Raw genomic sequence first — 19,888 nt, forward strand, 5'->3', positions numbered from 1 at the left:
CCTGGTAGGAGCTTGCACGCAGAGCTGACATGACAGACCTACATCAGAAAACTGCTTATTGGAACTCGACTGGATACACACACACACACACACTCTCTTCACGTCATCATCACCTCAGCCCCTCTCCTACATCCTCCCTGTCTCCTTGTTTCCATGGAGCCACGGTAACCAGGGGTCGTGCTGTCATTTCGGCCTGTGCCCCAGCCCCACCTCCCTGCCTGCCTCTCCTGGATCATGCTGCCAGTGACCCCCGGCCTCCACCCTCGCTTTTGGTCTAGGTGGGCAGGGGACGGTAGCAACCCTCCGCTGGCCCCCAGACCCCAGTCTGTCTGCTGACAAGGCCCAGCAGACAGCTCTCCAGAGGGGCTCGAAGTGAACACGTCACCCCTCTCTCTGTCGGATCCCGCTGGAAGTTCCAGGAATGTCTTATGTCACCAGGAGCTGTTTTAGATGTTACCCTTTCGTACAGATTTGTGGCTTCAGCTCTGCTACCTCAAACACAGAGAGTTTTACCTAAATAAAAGGTCCTAACTGTGGGAGCGTGGGCCTGTCAGGGCAGGCCGGGCCTGGGGCAAGCTAGCTGAGGAGGGGACCAGGTGGTCTGGGCAGACACATGAGCTTTATCCCCTCAAACGCCTTTCCATCAATGCTATTCCCAAACAACAAGTACAATGGGAGCCTAGATGTTTGGCTCAGTGTCATTTTTCAACTGTGGAAAGGAGGGGGGGGCGGGGGGGGGCGGTTGGTATATCTGAGATATGCCGAGATGTTATTTCCCAAACAGCCTGATTCAGCAAGAAACTGTCTAGAGGGGAGTTATAGCTGTATAGAGTTTCTGAAGAATCTTTTTCTCATCACTGTCACCTTCCCTCCCTCCCTCCCTCCCCCCCTCTGTCTCTCGCTCTCTTTCTCACGCGTATGCACACACACACACACACACACACACACACACAGAGAGAAACCTGGACGAGTTGAGGAGCCAGAACACAGGCTGTTGTGTCCAAAGCCAGTAGTAGTGCTGGATATGACCCTGCACCTGAATCAACAGTGTGGCTGCTCATTTCTCCCACCAGCTAGCCTCTAAAGCAGCCCTCTGCTGTTTGGCTTGGCCCTGCCGGATGCCCCTTACAGGCCACCGTAGCACAGCGTGGTGATGGATGAACCCCCCACACACACACCCCACACCCCCACACAACATTACACACACCCCTGAGCCTGGAGCAGGAGTTGTATCATGTTGGGCAGTTGCCCTAGCGACCGTGGCTAGTTGGCAGAGATGAGCTACCAGCAATGGTGGGTTATTAGTTTGCAGTGATTGCTTGCGATTAGACATTAAAATAATGACTATGCTGAACAGGCTTGGCGTCTCTCATATCACAGAAGAGAGAGCATTCATCTGTCAAACATGTAGCAGTTAGACAATAATGAGCCACCAGCTAATGTGGTCGTCTTGGGCTATGGTGGCGGAGCGCTTGATTCCGGGAGGCAGCGTTGACCCGGCCGGGGGTGGTGTTCTGGTGTGAAAGCCCTGGAGAGTCTGTGAGCAGGAAGGAGCTAGACACTAAGGCATCAGCAGACCACACGATCCTGCAGGGCGGGGGAACAAAGGAACCAGAGGTGATCACAGAACAGCATGTGTTCTGTATGTGTGCGTACAGATGTGTCCCTGTCTGTGTGTGTGTTGCTGTGTGTGTGTGTGTGTGTGTTCCTGTGTGTAGAGTGTGTGTGCGTGCGCAATAGGAGGCAGTGACAGAATAATAGTAGTGCACAGGCCTCTGCTCTCTGGGGACAGTGATATGGCTGCAGCAACAAACAAACCCCCCCCACACACACACACACATGCACACACACGCATGCACACACACACACACACACACACACAGGCAGACCACCTCTGAAACTCTACATGGACTGAAGCCTGTTTAAACAGTTCATGTCAGTTCAAAAGCATGCAAATTGTGCCGAGCATAATTCCAGTGTCATGGTGCCAATGTTTTCACACTAGATATAAAGGCCTGTTGGTTAGTGTCTCTGGCCTATGTTGTCTGCTTGGTTTGGATAGGGGCCCTGGGACCAGGGCAGTTCCAGCCAACAAGTCAATGTTCTTGGCTCTCTCACTGACATTCCAATGCTGTGGGGACACTAAGGTACCAATGTATGAAGCTATGGGGACACTAGTTCTCTAGCTAAGGTACCAATGTGGAAGGCCATGAGGACACTAGTTTGCTAGCTAAGGTACCAGGATGCCAGTGTGAGACTGTAGCCTAGCGTATCTCCCACGGTGATGTCATCCTGGAAGAGGCTGGCGTCTCCAGTAGCGAGCAGCACCGACCCACTACTGCTCTGTGACATCATGAGCTAATGATGGTGACTCACTCAAACAACATGTGTGCGTGTGTGTGTGTGTGTGTGGGCGTGTGTGTAAGACTGACCCAAGATAGAGGCTGACATCCAAGACCATGAATGGTTCACTATTCCCTTGCTGATGTCATGGTGCTGTGCTGTAACACCATAACCCCCCCACACTCACACACAAACACACACTCCGTCACGTGAAAACGATGTGCCAGTTTACCTTCTGAAGCTGTTTACCCCCTCACCATTTCCCTCTACAGGAAGCACACCCCATCCAACCCCCCCCCAAAAAAGCCCTGTGCTTGGCTGTTGAGTACCCCCCCCCATGGGCACTGTATCTGGGGCTACCTCAGGGGATGCTGATGGTGGTAATGGGTCTGGAGCAGGGGTGTTCAATCCTGGTCCTCGAGAGCCCCTGTCCTGCATGTTTTAGATGTTTCTCTGCTCCAGCACACCTGATTCAAATCAATGGTCATTACCCGGCTCCCACAGAACTTGATAACAACCCATTCATTTGAATCATGTGTGCTGGAGCAGGGCTATATTAGGGCGCCCCGGCCCCCCTAATATAATGGTAGGGGAAACACTGGATACACAGTGCCCGGTTTGCGAGATAATCGAGAGAGAGATCTCAGCTTTTACAGTTAGAAAATGAGTCCTGCATGGGTCCTGCAGTTTCCTTCCTCCTCCTAGTCCATCTCTGCCAGCTGCTATGTAGGGCATGCTGTACTAGGCTGAGCTGTTTTCAAGCTAACCTGGAGAGAAACCTCCAGACCAGGGCTGTTCAACCCCCCTGGGGGGGGCCAATTCCCCCCCCCCCCCCGCAGAAGGTCAAGTTTAAAAAAAAAATATATATAGCGCCCAATCACTAAAAAATAAGTGATTTAAGGTTACCTTTCCTATAAAACAGGTCTATAGCTTGCTCTTTTATTAAACAAACTAAATGGCCTTATGTTTTTTATCTTATCTCTCCCCCCCCCCCCTTAAACTGTAAACATGGGGGAAACACTGGTATCGCTCAGGGAACCAAGGATATGCAATGTCGCGGAGGAAGAGAGGAGGAGGAGGAGGCCAGGGGAGATATTTGACTGAGTTAGACTTATAACAATGTGAACAGCCTCTATCCTAGTTGTAGAGAGTTTCTGTGACAGTGTCCAAGCTGTGCTCAGAGGGTCACCGCTGTGGGTCACGATCCAGATCTGCTGACACAACAACCTTGTCCAAGCATAGCAGACACACAGGGCCCGGCCATCAAAAGCAACTCACAGTTTGCAACAGTTTGGACATTTTTGCCTTCATGAATAGGGGATATGGGAAGCATTTGTTGTGTGCTCTTCAAAGGGTGGCTTGAATAGGACCAGGACAGAACAAAAGGGCTATGGTTCAAACTGAATGCCACAAAGACCTCAGGCCTCTCGGCCATTGTCCTTGTCCCCCAGTGTACATGCCAATGTATGCAACCTCCCTCCCCCCTCCAGTTTGCATGCCGCTGAGTGAGAGAGTGAGAAGGGAGAGAGAGGGAAGGAGGCAGGGAAGGAGGGATGTGAGAGAAAGAGGGAGAGCTGGTGTTTGTTCCAGCCACCTGCCAGAACCCTTGACTTGTTTCAGGTCCTGGTTATGTCAGTTCCCAGCAGTGCACAGGTGCTTCCATCTCCTCTGTGTTTGAAGTGGATCACAGAGACCTTTGATGTCGTCTCCCCCCCCCCCCCCCCCCCCCCCCCCCCCCGCCCCCCCCCCAAAAAAAAAAAAAAAAAAAACCTCCACCCTCTTACTGCCATCTTCACCATGCCCCACAGCGCCCTATCCTTTCCTCCGATGGCGACCTTCATCTCCACCCATCCAAGCGTTCTTCAACAGAGCGGATTGTAGTTTTAAATGTCTCTGGAGTTGTTTTGAAGTACTCGCGCGCATGCCTATAGAGCGAACCCCTAATACGAAATCATCGTTTAACGAATCGACGTTTCTGTATGTTTACACGGAGACGATAGCGGTGTCGTTTTCAAATGTTTGCGTTTTCTTGGCCCAACACGCCATGTCGTGTAAACGAACCGCCAAACCGCATAAAATGTTTTCAGTTTTTTGTTGAAAACGTTGTTGTGTAAACGCCAACATTCCGCCTCTCATTCATTTCCAAAGACAGGCCCCGCAAGGCAGAGAGTGGGATAGCTGTCGACGCGAGTCAGGCGAATAAGTCTAGCAAGAGAAGCAAACCATATTTGATGCGTTCATTCAGGGATGAGCAACATCAGTATGTAGCCAGTCACAACGAAACAAGCCAGCATGACACACCTAGAACAACAAAGAAGTATATGCAAGAATGCTATTCCAAGCTTCATACAGCCGGGCTCGAATTTAGACCCCCGGCACCCCACCAACCAATGGGCCGCAGCAGAGCCACGTAAAGACACTTACAGAGACTCGACATGGCTCTGGGTTGCAACTTTCCATGAAAATTGATTCTGTGAATTTAAAAGTTCCATGAGCTTGCATTGGAAACGAGAATTCTCACAGGAAACGCCACATCATCAACTCATGTCTGGGTTTGATCTCCCATTGCTTGACTAATACAAACTTAATCAACTCACTCTGCCAATTAGATTAGACAATGGGCAAAAAACGGAACCCTATACAGAGTTAGTCTGTCTCATCCCTTAATGGTTGAGATCCCTTTGAGGCGAAACAGTGAGAGGTGCTCTTCTTTGAAAGTCTTGGCAGGGAGAAGGCCTAATCAAGTCTCGCTAATAGAAACCACTTTGCTCATTTATTTATCAAGACTGGGGACACTTTAATACTGATTAATGGATATGGACCACTGGGTAATTCCACTAGTGTGCGCGCACACACACACACACACACACACACACACACACAACAAACACACACAGGATCTCAAAGCTGGAGACATTTCCATGAGTAAGCACTCGATTGATCATTGATCAGCTAGACCTAGTGGCATATTTATGGGCATCAAATGAGCCACGGATCCTTCTGGCGTGTGTTTGTGGAAGAGCTCTTTGAAAAAGCAGATTGAGTGAGGCTCTGCTCCTTTTGTTGATAAATAGTGTGACAGCCTGATGAGCCGTAAGGACCAGAGTTCAGTCGAGTTTACCTGTCTCTCGATCTAAGTTCTTAGTGACTCAACTCCAGCAGCATAGGCTGTTGAGGCAGGCGGTGCAAGTTTCAGCTGTGTGTGTGTGTGTGTCTGTGAGGTAGGCTAGTCTAGGGCTTGTGTGTTAATGCTGGGTGTATGTGTGCAACGCAAGTGTGTTTGAAGTCAGTCTGATGCTGACTGACTGCCCTAACACTGACACAGCAGCCTTCCCTCATTCAGACCTCCAGACCCCCTCATTCAGACCTCCAGACCAGTTCTACACATGCCCAGGGCCCTGCTGTGTTCAGGGGTGTGCCACCTAACATGGGGTACCCTCCCTTTCAGGTAGTGAGTCAGCAGCCTGGTCTTTAGCCAAGCAGACTGTCTTCAGCTGGGAGCGGTTTGCTGGCCTCCCCTGCTCCGGCACTGTGTGTGTTTACATCACTTCTTTACGCTTCTCCACTCTCCTCCCCTGGTGGAGACTTCCAGCCCTGCCGGAAGCTTCCTTTAGGAGACATCCACAACACACTCGCCGGAGGAAAGAAGAGAGTTGTGTGTGTGTGTGTGTGTATAGGAGGGCCTAATCTTCTAAGAGAAGCGAAGTGGGAAAGCTGTAGTCGTGTGTGTGTGTGTGATGCCTAGTGAACCTCTCTCTATGACAGGTGAGATTCCTCACCCCAGGGAGTATGGTGTGTGTGTGTGCCACTTTAAACAGCCTGTTTACACGTAACTGCCTTCTTCCCTGATGTGTGTGTGTGTGTGTGTGTGTGTGTGTGTGTGTGTGCTTGTCTGTGTCTTTACGACACCTCTGAGACCAGCTATCCTATTCCACTCCTCTCTTAACAAACCTGAACATCCCTCACCACAAAAATCCTTATTAGAGAGGCTTCTGAATCTCACTACCTTAGGGGATTGCTTTACTTAAGGGGTTGAATTACATAATATGTTCCAGTGCTATCCGATTGGTACCTTGTTCTGACCTGTCCAAATCCACAGTGGCTGTGGTTACAATAAACCATATATCTGACCCACCGCTTGCCTCATAACCTGCCAAACGATTTTTCCTGCTAAGTGATTGGCTACCAGTTCCTTTGACCTCTGACCCCTGTGCTCTCCCCTCAGAGATCCGAGCCCAGCTGGTGGAGCAGCAGAAATGTCTGGACCAGCAGACGGACATGAGGGTCCAGCTGCTCCAGGACCTGCAGGACTTCTTCAGGAAGAAGTCTGAGATCGAGATGGAATATTCCAGAAACCTGGAGAAGCTGGCTGAGCGCTTCATGGCTAAGACCCGCAGCACCAAGGATCACCAACAGTACAAGTAAGGAGATGGTGTGATGTGTGTTTGATTGACTCATTGTTCTTTGTATGTTCTTGTAGTTTGCTCGGACAGTGTTGTGGTTCAGTGTTCCTCCTCTCTCCTCTCCTCCCAGCCTCTCTTCTCCTCTTCTCCCAGCCTCTCTTCTCCTCTTCTCCCAGCCTCTCCTCTCCTCCCAGCCTCTCTTCTCCTCTCCTCCCAGCCTCTCTTCTCCTCTCCTCCCAGCCTCTCTTCTCCTCTCCTCCCAGCCTCTCCTCTCCTCCCAGCCTCTTTTCTCCTCTCCTCCCAGCCTCTCTTCTCCTCTCCTCCCAGCCTCCTCCCAGCCTCTCCTCTTCTATCTTAACATCTCCTCCTCTCTCCTATAACGTCTCAGCTCTTGATTACATATAATGTATGCATTCTTGATATATGAACGTATGAGCATTAATTATTTAAATTCAATATATTATAAAGGCACATTTTACGAGATCCTGGGGCGATAAATATTCAATATGGCTGTTTCCCTCTCATCTTTCTATCCTGAATAATGTGTCATTGTTCCAGCCCAGCCCCTCTGGGGATCAGTTCTGGTTCAGTTACAGACCTTCCCCTTCCTGTCTGTCACCTGCCCACCCTTCAAAACCCTGCTTGGATATCCAGCTACAGGGGAATTATGGCAGTTTGGGTCTTCGTGCGAGGGGAACCGTTCCTCCCACAATGCTTTACTCTAAATTGTAGGAATGGGTGTAAAAGCCGGTGATGTTTGACGTGATCTTCTGGAGCAGAACCATATGGGTAGGGATCTGACTCAGCACGCGAGAGAGAAACTCACAGCTGACCACACGGAATGAGATCCAACCTGTTGCTGCAGTGTGCGATGGTGCCTCCTCTTCTCCTCCTCCTCTTCACCTCCTCCTCCTCTTCTCCTCCTCCTCCTCCTCCTCTTCCCCTCCTCCTCCTCCTCCTCCCCCGTTCATTCACGCATGTGTCTGTGTGTGACTGGTACAAGCATGCGGGGACTAAAGGGGCTCCATCATGGGCATTCTGCGGTTTGAATGGCGTGACTCCGATTCTGGTGGGTTAACTCTCAGGGTAAACATGAGCGGAGCGGGCAGCCGCATATGCCTCCGCTCCGTGAACGTGAGCCGTGTGAGTAACGGGGAGAGGTCTTCCGTGGGCCGGGAACCATGTGGCTCATGTTCCTGCTGTAAACAGGCCCTGCACAGAGGGGCTTCTGTGCCCTCAACATTCTCTGTGTTGTTTTCCTTGGGGCCGGCTGGTTCGAGGGTAGGAGAAGCGCTCCCTCTGATTGGCTGGAGCCAGGGTAGGAGACGAGCTCCCTCTGATTGGCTGGAGCCAGGGTAGGAGACGAGCTCCCTCTGATTGGCTGGTGCCAGGGTAGCAGAAGAGCTCCCTCTGATTGGCTGGTGCCAGGGTAGCAGACGAGCTCCCTCTGATTGGCTGGTGCCAGGGTAGGAGAAGCGCTCCCTCTGATTGGCTGGAGCCAGGGTAGGAGACGAGCTCCCTCTGATTGGCTGGTGCCAGGGTAGGAGACGAGCTCCTGTCTGGCTGTTAGTGTGTGGAGCTGGGCCTGGCTCTGCCGGCCCGAAGGGGAAAGAACTGACGGAGCATTAACACTAACTCTGGAGTCTGTCAACCAGTCAGTCAGCCAGCCAGTCAACCAGCCAGCCAGGCCTGTCCTGTTGTGTTCTGTAGCTGTGGCTGTTAGCAGAACAAACAGGGGAGTATTCAGTGTTTGTTTAGGGAGGGCCACATGGAAGGAGCAGAGAACAGAAAGGGAGCAGAGGTAGAAGTGTGTGTTATTCAAACACGGACAAGGCCAACTCTAACCCCCAGAGAGAGAGAGGGGGACAAGGCCAACTCTAACCCCCAGAGAGAGAGAGGGGGACAAGGCCAACTCTAACCCCCAGAGAGAGAGAGGGGGACAAGGCCAACTCTAACCCCCAGAGAGAGAGAGGGGGACAAGGCCAACTCTAACCCCCAGAGAGACAGAGGGGGACAAGGCCAACTCTAACCCCCAGAGAGACAGAGGGGGACAAGGCCAACTCTAACCCCCAGAGAGACAGAGGGGACTGGATGTGTTCTATCTGGAATACAGTGTTTAGCTTCCTGATTAGGCCTCATGCCTCCGAAACAGCCGTCTGTCCTAGCACGCTGAGGTCCTTTACACAGAACATTTCTGATCCTGATTTGAGCTGGTACCCGACTCTCCGACTCTTCCAAACCTGATCAACTCTGCGTAGTTTCAAGCCCCCCCCCCCCCCCCTCCCCCACTTGTCGTCAAGGCTCCAGAACTATTTTTTTCTTCCACCAGTGCGTTCAATGGAATGCAGATGGCCTGTAATGAGTCTGTTGTTCTGTCTTCAGACCTCCTAACAAGCATGACAGGAAGTGGTTGTGTTTTCCTCGCTGTGCCAGTCGGCTCTCTAAGGCCTTTCATTCTCTCTGCTGTAGCTCCTCTAACAGTACAGCTCCACCACCCACTCTGAGATGGCCGTAAAAACACACACACACACACACACAGACACACACACACACACACAGATACTCTCACACACACACACACACACACACACACACACACACACACAGATACTCTCTCACACACACACACACACAGACACATACGCATACAAAGAGGCTTATTAATGAAAGATGGTATCAGTGTCCTTGTCTGTGAGAGTGCAGCAGATAAGCCCCTGTATGAAGACAGCACATTGAGCAGGACATTCTGCTTCATTGTCAGTTCTTCATGGTGGAGGCGATTGTTTGATACTGACCCTGATGAACTTAGTGGGGGGGGGAGAGAGAGAGTAAACTCATGTTACTCTACCTGTCTCTGTCCCCCCATCTGACCTACTTCCTGCACGGGACAGGAAATGATGACATGGTGAGAGTTTCCTGCTATTATGGAGGCTAGCAGACTCCCAGGGGTCAATTTGCTGCCATGGTCCGTGTCAGACCTCTCCCTCGCTAACCAGCACTCTGTCAGACCTCTCCCTCGCTACCCAGCACTCTGTCAGACCTCTCCCTTACTACCCAGCACTCTGTCATATCTCTCCCTCGCTACCCTCACTCTGTCATATCTCTCCCTCACTACCCAGCACTCTGTCAGACCTCTCCCTCGCTACCCAGCACTCTGTCAGACCTCTCCCTCACTACCCAGCACTCTGTCAGACCTCTCCCTCACTACCCAGCACTCTGTCAGACCTCTCCCTCACTACCCAGCACTCTGTCAGACCTCTCCCTCGCTACCCAGCACTCTGTCATATCTCTCCCTCTCACTACCCAGCACTCTGTCATATCCCTCCCTCCCTCCCCTCCCTCCCTCCCTCCCTCCCTCCCTCCCCTCCCTCCCTCCCTCCCTCCCTCCCTCCTCCCTCCCTCCCTCCCTCCCTCCCTCCCTCCCTCCCTCCCTCCCTCCCTCCCCAGAACACTGGCCTCTTGTACTCCGCATTGATTTATTGGAGGGCTTGTGTGGCTCCACTGTTTCCATCCAGCTGGAGCTAGCATGCTATGCTATCGGCTGTCCATCTCTGTGCTGTCACATAGACTATGTTATTGTAAAGTCCTCATTGTTTTGGGGTCACGGTGGTGGATTTCAGGGCTCTGTGAAAGAATGTGGTGGTCTAAATTGTGGCGTCTCTTAATACTTTCCCCACTCTTTGTTGTGTTTTCATGCGATACTTGGATATAGAGTGTGTGTGTGTGGGGTGTGTGTTCTCTGGTGAATTGGGTCAGTGCATAGAACCTTGCTGTGCTTCTCTGAGTCGGGCTGGAGTAGAGGGGAGCTAGGCAGAACAGGCAGGTATCACAACCACAACCAGTTTCCTAGAGGGTTTTGGTGGCCCAGTTCTTTAACTCTGCTGCCACACACAGACACACACAGACACACAGACACAGACACACGCACACTAGTGCTACTCAGACTCACTGCTCTTCCGTAATCATACAGGGAAGAAGCAATCACAAACACCAGGTATGTGTGTGTGATCCTGTCCAGCAGTTCTGCAGCCATAACTGTTTGTTCCTGACTACTCTGGTACAAGTGGCCCCCCATACATCACTCCGTGTGTGTGTGTGTGTGATGACGTACCCCCGCTTCGGTACAAGTGGCCTCCATACACCAGTGAGCTCTAGCTAAATTGTATTATTAAATCCCTTTCATATTTGTGAGAAATTGTGTGTGTCAGTTTAGGATGTTGTCCAGTCGGCCCAGACTCTGTCCTGTCTTGCCATACGCAGCTTGTTTCCTGTTATCGAGTTGGCCCACAAAGGGATACCAGGCACACAGAAGGGTTGGTTTGCTATTCATCAAGTAAAGAACATGAAGAAAAGCTGTCGTTTCTTTCCTACTCTGGGGGAGCTTGTTGGTGTGCTGCTGAAGTTAAGGGTTTGGTCTTTGGCAGTGAAGGCCTCCACAGTTCCACTGTCCTTTTGAATAGTTCTGCAGACTGTGTGGCTCTCAGAGAGGAAAGCAGAGGAGGGCTCCATATGGTTCCTGTTGACTGACCCCTGACCACCTGAACCCATAACCAGGGCTCGCAACTAACTTTCTTCCTCACTGGCTCTCTGTCTCTCTATCTCTCTCTGCTCTCTATCTCTCTCTGTCTCTCTCTCTATCTCTCTCTCTCTCTCTCTCTCTCTCTCTCTCTCTCTCTCTCTCTCCAAGTCCCCATCTCTACTGTTTCAAACCGTACATACATAAACTGTACTCAAAGGTAGAACTGGACAATGAGATCAAGGCCTGAGCTATCTGGCAGCCCTCCTCCACCTCCCTAAGTTCTACAACTAAGTAGAAGTCTAAGTGTAACAAGCTAAAAGGGAACTTTAGTCTGGGATAGTTTCCTTGGCTTCCTGGGCGCTGTGAAGACTTCTCCCTAGTTGCTAGAAGTCAGGTTGGCTCAGAACATTATCTAATGCAATGTCCCAGAACCGTCACTGATTAGACCTACCAGTCTGGCTTGCACTGTGCCACACACACACACACACACACACACACACACACACACACTTACACAGACACAACACACGTATAGCTATAGCGAGTGCTCGAAAGAGACCGACATTAAGAATATATAGGGCACTTATCACCAGGGGAGGGCAGGGAGGTAGTAACACTGCTGTTGTTAAGAAGCTGATCCACTTTAGGAAGTCTCACAACTTTCTGCTCTATGAGAAGGGGGGTGGGGTGCACACTGTAAGCTCTCACACACACACACACACAGAACCACGTTGGCAGTCCAACAGCAGCCTCCTCCCTGACCAAGCCTCCTCTCCATGTCTCCCCACAGAAAGGACCAGAATCTGCTGTCCCCAGTGAACTGCTGGTACCTGCTCCTGAACAGGTGAGGAGGGAGAGCAAGGACCACGCCACGCTCAGCGACATCTACCTCAACAACGTCATCATGAGGTTCATGCAGATCAGCGAGGACTCCACGCGCTTGCTCAAGAAGGTGAGGCCTCAGGAAGGTGACCCTTGACCCTCCTCAGCAGTAACCTACGCCAGAGGTCAGAGGTCACATGCAAGGCTCATTGGGGGCCCTCTACCGTTGCTCAGCCCCTCCCATCAGTAGACTGTAGCAGAGGGATTTAAACCTGCCCCCCAGCCGCTGGGGACCGAGTCACAGGATTAGACCACAGGTCCAAATTACAAGCTAGGCCTGCACTCTCTCTCTTTCTCTCTTTCCTCTCTCTGTCTCTCTCTTTCTCTCTTTCCTCTCTGTCCTTTTTTTTTTTACTTCTCTCTTTTTCTTTCCTCTCTCTACCTTGTCTCTCTCTCTCTCTCTCTCTCTCTCTCTCTCTCTTCTCTCTCTCTCTCTCTCTCTCTCTCTCTCTCTCTCTCTCTCTCTCTCTCTCTCTCTCTCTCTCTCTCTCTCTCTCTCTCTCTCTCTCTCTCTCTCTCTCTCTCTCTCTCTCTCTCTCTCTCTCTCTCTCTCTCTCTCGCTCCTCGCTGTAGGCTGTGCAGATGTGACTGGCTGATCAGACCAGCAGAGACCATTTTCACGGTGTAATGAATAGACGAGTCCTGATGATGACGGCGAGGGTTTCATGTGGTCTGCAGCCCCCACGGAACCACACAGACAGGAAGTGGTGGCAGCCCCTCCCCTGCCAGGGCTTGTAGCTCCTGCTCTGCTAATGAGGCCAGATGTCAAGCCCCTCTTCTCTTCTCCACATTCTCGCATTCCTCTCACAAAGAAGAAGCATCACAGCTCTTCTCCTCCAATTACAGTGTTGGGTTTGGCTTTGAACAGGCCCCAGCTTGCAGTAATCAGTGCTAGTTAGGTCCGCTTTGTGTGTGTGTGAGTGTAGTGTGTCTGTTTGCATGCGTACGTGATATCCCCTCCAAGCTCCAGGTGACGTTTTACAAGGACAAACTGTTTTCATGGGGGGTAGGGGGGAGGGAGGGGGGGATGTCATTGTTCACAGGACACTTTCAACCCCCCCCCCCCCCCACACACACACACACACACACTAATTAGAACCTTCCAGAGGTGTTTGATCTCAGCCGAGGTCATTAGACTTGAACAACAACATTAACCAGGTAAAAGGAGCACTCAGTAAACATCTGCAGTGTCCGTCACCATCACAGTCCTGGGTCTGAACACCCTTAACGCTGCCTGCTTAGTCATCTGGAAGACTGCTAGGCCGCGGCTAAGCAGTTAAGACCTCTGTCTCTCAGCAGTCGGGGCTGTCATGTGAGGTCTTGCCTGGTTCCCAGCTCTGCAGTCACAACTGCGTTTGTCCCTCATGTCTTTGTGTTTGGGTTATTTTTACCAGAGGCTCTGAGATGCTCTCACCACAAGTCAGCGCCGACTCCAAACATTGCGCACACACGAGTTGAGACTACACGCGAGCTGTGATCGCAGGGCTCCGCTCACATCCAGGTTGATGAATGCCAAGCTTCGTGTGGGAAATGGCCGCGTGGAAATGGCCCTGTTTCCTGTCGTACGTTCATTTCGTCAACGAGGGCCACTGTCCTCCAGGGCGTGCTTGTCCTGTACTTTTTGGTTGGGTTGTGATTGATGTGGAGAGCAGCATGAGCCCCCCCCCCATCTGTAAGTGTGGTTCACTTACAGATGGTGGTGGATACCTAACAGGAAAAAAAACAACATTAAATTGATTCATATCATCAGTGAGACTGTATTGGAAACTCCCCTTTTATAAAGGACTCACAGTCTGTTGATTAGATCATAACTTTGACTGGCTTTCCAGGTTACCAAAAGTTCTTCAGAAATCTGAATGAAGAAACCGGTTCCTGTGTCACTGTCGAAGTGAATCATTTAAAAACAGGAAATAAGGAGGCAGTTTGGCTTAGGTGCTCATTTCCTGGCAGGGCAGTTGACCAGGGTCACGTGACTGCTGTCAGCTAAGGAAGGAAGCATCCCCTCACTTTCTGTCTCTCTCCCCCATCTTTCTCTTTTTCTCCATTTCCCCCTTCAATCTCTCTCTCTCTCTTCCATCCTTACCTCTCCCTCTCGGAGCTGTGGCTCTGAGCTCTTAAGAAGAGCTTTTCATTGAGCTCTGGATCAGTTCCCAGCCATCTGAATGGATCTGAGCTGACAAGTGTTGGTTCTGTCGGAGGTCGTCTCCTCTGAGGCTGTTAACTGAAGACAGGGAGAGGAGGGATCTCTCTGAGCCTGGCACATGCAGCGTAGCTTGGCTAGCGACGCCTGTTTGGCTCATGTTAAACTGCCCAGCCATCATGGGTGTTGGTAGAGGACAGTGAAGAGCAGTTAAACCCTAGAACCAGGTGAAGTGAAACAGGACCTCCTCTTTGGCCTCATCCCTGCTGAGGAGTGCGTGAGACGGTTCTAAGCCCAGGTGAATTAGCACTATTTATACAGGCTAAGTTGGTTTGTTCTGACTTCAGGAGAGCTCACTGGAGCCGGGGGAGGTGGGGCTTGGATCTGGGTGGTGGGGGTGGAGGTGGAGGTTGTGTACTGTAGCTGTCAACAGGTATGATGGATCTGTCACGAGGGCAGAGCTGCCTGGGTCCATCCAATCAGGGAACACCTACAATTCCACTGGAGCCGTAGACAGTGAAAGTTCCGTCTGTGTGTGTGCATGTGTGTGTGCATGCCTCACCGTCAACACACACGCGTCCAGATCCACCTGCAGCCCTGAGGTTTGACCTCAACCCAGACGCCCTCCCCCCCACCCTCCCGGAAACAAGCCGTGTCCTACTAGGCTCAGGAGGGACCCATGTGACCCCTGCGAAGGATGTGACCCCCCCCCCCCCCCACCTCCTCACCCAGCCATCAGGCAGACATGTTCCAGAAGCATCCATCAGCGCAGGAAGTGGGCCTGGGTGGATGCAGAGATGCCCCAGGAGTCGTGCTGCAGCCCTGTGCTGGGAAGGGCTGGGAAGCCTCCTCAATGAGATTACACTGTGGATAACTGTGTTAGGGGGGAGACTGGGAGAGCATCCGACATGATACACAGAACTGGCGCTTACTGAAGGGAGGGGAGGGTTACAGTAGGGAGGGGAGGGGTAAGGTTGGTTATAGGTGATGATGGTTATAGGTTGGCATCTCTAATGCTCTCCTGTGAGATTTCTTGTAGTACGATTTGATCGTTTCATGAATTCCCATAATTGAACATGGTACATGTATGAGAGAAAGAAATGCACAGTGTAAGTATACAAGGGGCACTCATTTAACATGGTGTGTGTGTGTCTCTCTCTCTCCCCCCTCTCCTTTCTCTCTCTTTCCTCAGAGTAAAGAGATCACCTTCCAACTCCCAGGAGGACCTGATGAAGGTTCTAAATGAGCTCTACACTGTAAGTATCTCTCCTGTATCTGTTTACACCAGACAGCAGTCTTCAGACATGCCTAGCCTGGGGGTCTACACCAGACAGCAGTCTTCAGACGTGCCTAGCCTGGGGGTCTACACCAGAGAGCAGTCTTCAGTCGTGCCTAGCCTGGGGGTCTACACCAGACAGCAGTCTTCAGACGTGCCTAGCCTGGGGGGTCTACACCCAGACAGCAGTCTTCAGACGTGCCTAGCCTGGGGGTCTACACCAGACAGCAGTCTTCAGACGTGCCTAGCCTGGGGGTCTACACAGACAGCAGTCTCTAGGCCCATCTGTCCAGGGTGCTTCAATCTTTGATCAATAGTTAATTCCGGAGCTTTTAATTGCTCCCTTCAGCCTTCTGTGAGTGACGGCTGAGATTCCTGACCGTCTCTGTACCTTCTGATGACAGGGAGGTGCCAGCTGTGTCTGCCAGGAAACTGTTAGTGGGTTATCTCCCCCCCTCTCTCCCACGGCCCTCCCCCCCTCCAATCTCCTCCCATTTGACCTCACCACTCTGTACTCGTGTTGTAAGGGATCAATTGAAAATCCCAATAATCAATTTCGATATGGCGACCTCAGTAAATATTTCCTGTTTATGACGATGATATTGATTGTTAAGAATAGCCGACTTGGAGCGTACAGCTAGACAGTTCACCTGCTGTCCCCTGGACCAATCAGGTGTCAGGTCAGGTAGCTGAGATACCAGAGTTAAGTACCTTCTGGTAAACACACACAGTCCTTTCCCCTGAAATACTGTAGAACAACTCACTTCTTATCCTATTTTGTATTTACCTTATGTGCACTATTCGTATGTCACCTGGGATAAAAGCGTCCGCTAAATGAATAATATTTAATGTAAAAATGTAACTTGTCTCTCTGGAGAGCGTAGGTGTCAGGTTGTTGTATGATGTAACGTCCATTCTGCACTTCAACCCAACATGACACGTGGAACACCAGCTCTAACGCTGTCTCTCATGCACAGTCCAGGCCCTTTCACAGAAACACACAAAGACTGTTGCATCAGAAAGCCACGAGGTTTGCGTGGCCTCGGCTGGGGAAATAACAGGTCTGGTCCCTCTCTAAATGTGTCCTTCCAAAAAAACACAACCAAACTCAGCGGCAGCCCAGGGCGCCGCACGAACCACACACTCTCTCACACACACACACACACACACTCAGTGAAGAGTCAGGCTCGTGGTGGGTCAGTCCTGGTTTCTCTGGTTCCAGCGTGACGCTGGCCAGCAGCACTAGACAAACACACCCGGCTCCCTGCTGCTTCTCTGAGACTGAAATACCCCCCGTCTGAGGGCAGACATGTTTAGCCTCCAGAGACAAGGCTGTAGTTTGATTCTCTTTGAGGGTTTCACCAGGCCAGTAGAAGGCATATAGACAGACATCCCGGCTGTAATTTACTGTCCAGTCAGGTCATTCTGGGCGGAGCTGCTGGCCTTCAATCTCATCTCTCAGTCGTCCTCTTGGTCCCTGCTCAGTTTAAGGTCAGAGGGTTCTTCCAGCCGGGGAAATAGCCTCTCTCCCCTGCAAGGTAGCAGTGCCAGGCTAGCCTGTGTCCTCTGTTACCCTGCTCCAGCCTTTAGGAGAGACGCCCCTTTCTCCCAAGTAACGAAATCACACCGGTACTAACACTGTACTCATCCGTGGTGCCTCATACAGGTCAGCTGAGCTTGTAGGAATGTAAGGAAACTCAGAATCTAGCGTGTGTGTGTCCATAATTCTGGTCATGCCTCTGACAGTAAGCAGTGAGTCAGCAGGCTTTTTCGAAAACCTCTGCCGTGTCTCAGGAGCAGGCCTCCGCTCAGCAGCGGAGAGGGCCCCCTCAGTGTTCCAGAAGAGCTTTTGGAACTCTCAGCTCTGCCCTCGAAGACATCCCAGCAGTCTCATCTGTGACTCGCTGCTTCTGACTCACTTCCTAATGCATACAGATATGAGTAACACACACACACACACACACACACACATCACACACACACACACACACATACACACACACACACACACACACACACACACATACACACTGATAACAATGAGTCAGACCTTGGGAAGTGGCTTTAATCAGCATGTGTAGTGAAGGTAATGTGTTTCCCAGTGTGGCTCCATTGCTCTGCTCTGATGGTCCCATGTGTGAAGAGCGTCTCCCCACTCACACTGTCTCTGGAGCACGTCTTATACAGCAGGCTCCCCTCTGTGAAGGACTGTCCTAGCAAACCAACCACCCCGGATCATTGCTTTAACTTCAAAAGGGGGGAAGTCAGTGGAAGTGGTATTGAGTTCTCAGTCTGTCACCACCTGATCTGGCCCTGCGTCGGAACCCAGTCCACCCCGCTCCAACTCCCCGCCGACAGGCCTCCGTCCTGGGCCACGACCAGAAGGATGACTGGTTGTCTGTGGGGGGAGGAAGTCCTTCTGTACCCTGTCGCTGAGCTGGTGTTTCCAGCTCACACACACGAGACAACACAGTCATTTGAGCTAACGCCCCAAATGGGCTCTCAAACAACGAAGCAATTTGAGAAATTAGGTTTTTATTGAACCGCAAAGAATAGTCATGGTGGGGGTTGTGGTTTAATCTGAGGGGGCCCTGCCTAGGGGAGAGAGGATCTGTCTCTGGTTTGTGGCGGGGGGGGTGGGGGGGGGGGAGGACATCCATTGTGTAGAGCTGGGAATCGATCAGCGCCGGGTGGGAGGGTGAACCGTGATCAAAGCTTGGCTGTCTTCAAAGCCACTCCGACTCTCGTCTAGCGAGACGAACGATGTCGACCTCTAACCTTTGACACCCTCCGCCAGGTCATGAAGACCTACCACATGTACCACTCGGAGAGCATCAGCGCGGAGGGCAAGCTGAAGGAGGCGGAGAAGCAGATCGGCCGCTCTGGAGATCCTGTCTTCCACATCCGTCTGGAGGACAAGAACCAGAGACGCAGCTCTGTCAAGAAGATCGAGAAGATGAAGGAGAAGGTAAGGACTCTTGGAAAGCATGGGAACTAATGAGTCCCACTGTAAGGAGTTCCCCTGAGCCCATCTGGGTCACCACCCCTCACAGCCCCGGGGTCCTCTGCTGGCTTCTGTTAGGGCTGGGCGACCGGCCGGCTGGTTGCCATGGGAAGCCCCCTCTCTCACCCTGTCTTCTTGGAATGTTCCTGGGAGGCGTGGAGAAAGGGGGAACAGCTTGAGTCACTGGCCAATGGCGGTGCGGCCAGGCAGGAAGGAAGTTAGGAGGAGCACAGCTGCAGAGTGTCCTGGAAGGGTGTGAGACAGGAGCTGTTTTAAATACACACAGATTAGAGTCTGTACCCCCTCCCCCCTCGTTCTTGTTCTAGTTTGTTTTGCTTGCAGTGTATAATAGCTTATTTTCATTTCACTGTGGTATTCCTGGCTTCTGAGAGAGGCTCAGCACACAGACATGAAAGAACCGACTCGTCAATAAAAGGGATTTTTGGGCTCATTAATTCATCTGCCTCACTTTTATCCTTCTCTCTCTATCTTTCTCTATCTTTCTCTCTCTCTCTTCTCTCTCTCTCTCTCTCTCTCTCTCTCTCTCTCTCTCTCTCTCTCTCTCTCTCTCTCTCTCTCTCTCTCTCTCTCTCTCCTCTCTCTCTCTCTCTCTCTCTCTCTCTCTCTCTGTGTCTCTCTCTCTCTCTCTCTCTCGCCTCTCTCTCTCTCTCTCTGTGTCTCTCTCCCCAGCGCCAGGCCAAGTACTCGGAAAACAAGTTGAAGTCGATCAAATCTCGTACGAGTACCTTCTGACTCTGGAAGCCTCCAACTCGTCCGTGTTCAAGTACTACATCCACGACCTGTCCGACCCTGATCGACGTAAGTCAGCGACGTGCTGTTTGTCCCAGTTGGCACGGTGTAACATACCAGCTCGTCAACATGCGTAGGTACAGGGGAACCGCTGTGTTGTCAGAGTGGACTGTACCCTGGAGCTTCCAGGCAGTATGTTGTGGAGGAGTGTGTGTTTGTGTAGGTGTGTATATGTTTGTGTACCCTGAAGGCTATCTGGCCCGTTTAGTATTCACACACACACACACAAACACACACACACACACTGCCCTGTAGCATATACACACACTCACACAAATAGTGAGTCTGACTCACACACACACAGCTGTTGAGCCTGACTCTGGTCCCCTGCTGTCAGACTGGCTCCACAGAGTGAGTGACCTGCTTTCCCCTCCGGCAAGCTTGGCTGGGTCAGAGCCTTTCTGCTCTCTGATCAGCTCGCTGCTGCAGCGGTACACATCTGCACTGTGTCCACAGGCCCTGAGAGCAGAGCTCAGACCAGGCACTGTGTCCACAGGCCTGAGAGCAGAGC

General features: G+C 51.6%; 1 protein-coding gene across 1 annotated transcript in view; it reads left to right on the forward strand.

The window, feature by feature from the left end:
* Positions 1-19,888, forward strand: part of LOC136941568 (SLIT-ROBO Rho GTPase-activating protein 1-like) — a 34,379-nt gene that overhangs the window by 12,992 nt on the left and 1,499 nt on the right. The window contains 8 exon segments of the mRNA XM_067234107.1: positions 6,569-6,764; positions 12,056-12,105; positions 12,108-12,217; positions 15,480-15,503; positions 15,505-15,543; positions 18,361-18,531; positions 19,258-19,303; positions 19,306-19,386. Of these exon segments, the coding sequence (XP_067090208.1) occupies positions 6,569-6,764; positions 12,056-12,105; positions 12,108-12,217; positions 15,480-15,503; positions 15,505-15,543; positions 18,361-18,531; positions 19,258-19,303; positions 19,306-19,386 (717 nt within the window).

The sequence above is a fragment of the Osmerus mordax genome, chromosome 4 (genome assembly GCF_038355195.1).
Source record: "Osmerus mordax isolate fOsmMor3 chromosome 4, fOsmMor3.pri, whole genome shotgun sequence".
NCBI lineage: Eukaryota > Metazoa > Chordata > Actinopteri > Osmeriformes > Osmeridae > Osmerus > Osmerus mordax.